The sequence below is a fragment of the Aethalodelphis obliquidens genome, unplaced genomic scaffold, assembly GCF_003676395.1.
Source record: "Aethalodelphis obliquidens isolate GAN/ISIS:26980383/991018 unplaced genomic scaffold, ASM367639v1 scaffold46, whole genome shotgun sequence".
NCBI classification, from domain to species: domain Eukaryota; kingdom Metazoa; phylum Chordata; class Mammalia; order Artiodactyla; family Delphinidae; genus Aethalodelphis; species Aethalodelphis obliquidens.
In genome coordinates, this window is record NW_020837990.1 from 1,164,695 (window position 1) to 1,169,530 (window position 4,836).

General features: G+C 40.1%; 1 protein-coding gene across 1 annotated transcript; it reads left to right on the top strand.

The window, feature by feature from the left end:
• The first annotated feature begins 2,204 nt into the window (after positions 1–2,204).
• On the top strand, positions 2,205–3,150 carry LOC113606952 (olfactory receptor 6M1-like). The gene is given in 3 exon segments (XM_027081837.1): positions 2,205–2,625; positions 2,628–2,732; positions 2,735–3,150. Coding segments are annotated over 3 exon segments (942 nt in total).
• The last annotated feature ends 1,686 nt before the right edge of the window (positions 3,151–4,836 follow it).

The window sequence follows — 4,836 nt, forward strand, 5'->3', positions numbered from 1 at the left end:
TGCATACGTCCAGACTCATCAAATGGTGCACATTAAAGATGTGCAGTTCTTTGTATATCAACTATACCTCGAAAAGTTGTTTTTAAGAAATGATTGTGTAGATTTCTAGTTATTGATGTGGAAAGATGATTATTATAAAAAAGAAAGAAAAAGCTGGTTACAAAATAATATGTTAGTAATTTATTCTAGGTACATATGTATGTAATTAGTACTTTGAAACAGCCTGGAAATACATACACCAAACTGTTGTCCTGTATCTCTAACTAGTTTAACTACACATTATAAATTTTTTCCATTTGCATTTTCTAATTTTTTGCACTGAAAAATGTGTTTTTGTAATAGGAAAAACTTCAAATAAAAAGTGAAATAAGAAGGCAAACTTTTTATCTTGAAGGGGTCAGAGAGGAGGTGGGAGAAGGGAAATGAGGGGATTAGCTGTAACTTATTTATTAAGGAGCTAAGTAAAATCTAGACAGAGAAAGCACTGAGGTCAGAGTTCAAGAATGGGTAGTTTTAACCTGAAATGGGGAAATCTATGCAAAAGAACCATTTCTCAGATAGTAGGCGGAAGTACAACTTGGGTGATGTTGATGTACAGTTTTGGTTTTTTTTTTTTTGCGGTACGCGGGCCTCTCACTGTTGTGGCCTCTCCCGTTGCGGAGCACAGGCTCCAGACGCGCGGGCTCAGCGGCCATGGCTCACGGGCCTAGCCGCTCTGCGGTATGTGGGGTCTTCCCGGACCGGGGCATGAACCCATGTCCCCTGCATCGGCAGGCGGACTCTCAACCACTGCGCCACCAGGGAAGCCCCGATGTACAGTTTTATGATTTCAACTGATCAAGTAAATAAAGTAAGCTGAATTACCTCTACTTTACCTTTCTGTGTGTAATTTGTGAATTTTATTACATCGTATAATGTCCTCTTAAATAATCAGCCAGATATACAATGTACATATTACGTACTTCATGGAACATGCAGGAAGTAGGATTTGGACACAGGACCTAACCTGATAACAAGATACTCATGATTTCCTTTTGATGTATCATCTAAAGTGATTAATAGGAACCATGAGCCGTTGTTCCTTTTCGACATTCCTGGTCTATTTCCATAGATCTTTGCCTGCTAGGAAAAGACTTTAAAAATTGGGAGACTCTGGTGATCAGCAAATATTGGAAAAAAGAAATCAACCTTTACCTCTTACTAATGGCAGGTCACCAATGTCAACCGCCACAGTGAAAGAAAACTTGTTATAGAAAAGGCTAGAAAGTATTTAAAAGGGTTTCCCTCTCAGTGACTGTAAACTTCAGAATGATAGACGTTCTAGATAAAGTATGAGTCAATACTTTAGCATATATTTAGCTAGGAAAGTAAAGCTGGACAGGTTGAAAAGAGCAGAAATTGCATTTTATTTATTTAAAATAAATTTATTTATTTATTTTATTTTTGTCTGTGTTGGGTCTTCATTGATGCGCACAGGCTTTCTCTAGTTGTGGTGAGTGGCGGCTACTCTTCGTTGTGGTGCACGGGCTTCTCATTGCGGTGGCTTCTCTTGTTGTGGAGCAAAGGCTGTAGGTTTGTGGGCTTCAGTAGTTGTGGCATGCGGGCTCTGTAGTTGTGGCTCACGGGTTCTAGAGCACAGGCTCAGTAGTTGTGGAGCAAGGAGTTAGTCACTCGGCAGCATGTGGGATCTTCCCGGGCCATGGCTCAAACCCAGGTCCCCTGTGTTGGCAGGCAGATTCCCAACCACTGCGTCACCAGGGAAGTCCCAGAAATTGCATTTTAATGAGGAGAAATCTTAGAGTTTTTTTTTTAATCCAGTCTTATCTCTTAATTTTATAGAAAAATGTGTGTCTAAATAGTATTTTGACTTTCCCAAGTTTGCACCATAATGACTTTCAGATCAAGGAATATATCCCTCGAGTCATTTCCCAATATAAGACACTCTCCACAATACATTTTCAACAGATATTTATAAAACTACCTTCTAGGGAATTGCCTGGAGGTCCAGTGGTTAGGACTCCGCGCTTCCACTGCCAGGTGCCCAGGTTCAGTATGTGGTCTGGGAACTAAGATTCCACAAGCCACATAGCATGGCCAAAAACAAACAAACAAAAAACAAAACAACAACAACAACAAAAAACTACCTTCGAGGCTGATTTCCTTTTTCTTGTTTCTTCAGGGAGACCTATTGTTGACATGTAACAATGGCCGTGGGGAATTGCCTCACAGTGACTGAGTTCACCCTGACTGCCTTCCCAGCCCTCCTGGAGCTTCGAATATCCCTCTTTGTGGCTCTCTTGTTGGCTTACACACTAACAGCAATGGAAAACATTATCATCATCTCCCTAATATGGACTGATAATCGCCTACAAACCCCAAAGTACTTTTTCCTCAGTAATTTGTCCTTTCTGGATATTTTGTACACCACTGTCGTTACCCCAAAGTTGCTAGCCTGCCTCCTAGGAGAGAAGAAAAACATGTCCTTTGCTGGCTGCATTACTCAAACATATTTCTCCTTCTTTCTGGGAACCGTGGAGTTTATCCTCTTGGCAGTAATGTCCTTTGACTGCTGCGGGGCCATCTGTAACCCACTGCGCTACACCATCATCATGAACAGCAGGGCTTGCTCCTGATGATTCTGATCTGTTGGTTGGGAGCCTTCCTACCCGTGTTGGTACCAACCATAGTAGTGACAAGGCTACTCTACTGTAGCAAAGAAATTAATCATTTTTCCGTGACATTGCCCCTCTTCTACAGGTGGCCTGTATAGATACTCGTCTCACTGAGAAGGTAAACTTTCTCCTATCTGCCCTTGTCATCCTGAGTTCCCTGGCATTCACTACTGGATCCTACGTCTACATCATTTCTACTATCCTGCACATTCCCTCAGCCCAAGGCCATCCAAAAGCTTTTTCCACCTGTGCTTCCCACATCACCATCGTTTCCATTGCTTATGGGAGCAACATCTTTGTGTATGTGAGACTCAGTCAGAACCACTCCCTGGATTTTGACAAGGTAGCCACTGTCCTCATTACCGTAGTGACCCCTCTTCTGAACCCTTTTATTTATAGCTTGAGGAATGAAAAAGTGAAAGAAGTGTTGAGAGAGGCAATGAACAGAATCATGTCCCTGGTACTAAGGAAAACCTGACATGAACACTGAGTGTATCATACAATGTTTATCTTCAGCACATTCATTCTGCATAAGTATAGTGCCATGCTGGCATGTCAGAAACCTGAGACTATGTCTGCAGGATGAGCAATGCCCACACCGAGCAGAAAGAAAATTCTGCTTATATCTGGAAAAAATTTAATCCATGTACCTTCTGGTATATTCATAGCTTAAGATCATGAAAAGTTACCTGACTGGGATTCAGAGGTCTTCAAATCTAGTCTTGGCTAACTTAGTTTATCTTCCAGGTGACTTTGACCATGTCAGAACTGATCTGAGCCTCAATGTCTCTAATCTACCAATGAAATAATAAAGTATCACTACTTGTAGTAAGACATGTTGAGTTAGAGAATGTTAACTTCATGTTAGGCACTCTTGAATATTTCAGGAGACTCGGTTCTCACCTCTGTTAACCAGATCAGATAAATACGAAGTGAGGAGTGAGTGAAAAAGAGGTGAGACTCAGGATGATATCAAGCCTCTGGTTATAAACCTAAGTGAGAAGTGGAGATAGTCAATGCGATAAGGAACATAAGAAGGGAGGTGAGTGGTGGACCTATTGTATCGGAAGTTCCTGTAGGACATCCGGTTGTAAGTTGTCAGTTGGGTTATTATTTGAAGCTGAGGAAAGAGATGTGACCTAGAACTATAGGAAATCATCAAATATATTAATGATAATTAAAGCCATAGAAGTGGCTGAGATAACCAGGAGGATAAAAAATTAGATTAAGGATGGGTGACCAATGAGAAGAAAACTCAGAGTATGAGATCATGAAATAGGATGAAAAACCAGGGGGAAAATAATACAAGTAGCGTGATAAAGAATTAAAAGTATCTGTTGCATTTAGTAGCAGCAGATCATGAATAACTCTGGTAAAAGTTCGATAGAATTTAGGGATAAAAGCCAAAATATGTTGTAGATATTAAGAAACAGATGCAGCATAGAGTGTAGATATGAAGTAATGGAGAATTTAAATACAAGACTTTCCAGAAGGCTGGCTGAGAAGCTAAGCAGTATTATAATATGAAGGAAACGTGGGTTAGAAAAGGTTATTTTCTAATAGGAAGTGTGTTTCCTTATTTAAAATATTGATTGGAGGAGGACAGTAGTGGAGGAGAGAGCAGGAAATGACCCATGTGATGGGTTACCTGAGATGGTCAAAGGTGATGACAGCAAGAACATTAGAGGAAAGATTGTTGTTGGCAGAAATTTGTAAAAATACTGATAAGTAGTAATGAATGAATCCAGAAGTGGAACCATGCCAGGTAACAACAAGGTGAAAATTGTCACAGTGCCTTTTGATGAATGGCCCAAAGTGAACCTAAAGAAGATACTTAGCCCCTAACTTCAGGTAGAAAATGACCAAAGAAAAGTATAACTTTAATAATGTGTGCAGATTGAGTAAATGAACTAAGTCCATCAGTGAGTAATTTAATTTGTTAATGTACACAGGCCAAAGGAAATTATTCATTTATTCATCCATTCACCAAATATTGCTTGAGTGCCTACAATGTACCAGTAAACAGAACAGACAAAATCTCTGCCCCCAGTGGGTTTAAAATTATAGTAGGGAGAGACATGCAGTAAGTAAAATATAGACGGAAATCATATAAAAGGTTACATGGTGACAAATTTATGGAGAAATAGAAAGCAGGGAAAGGGAA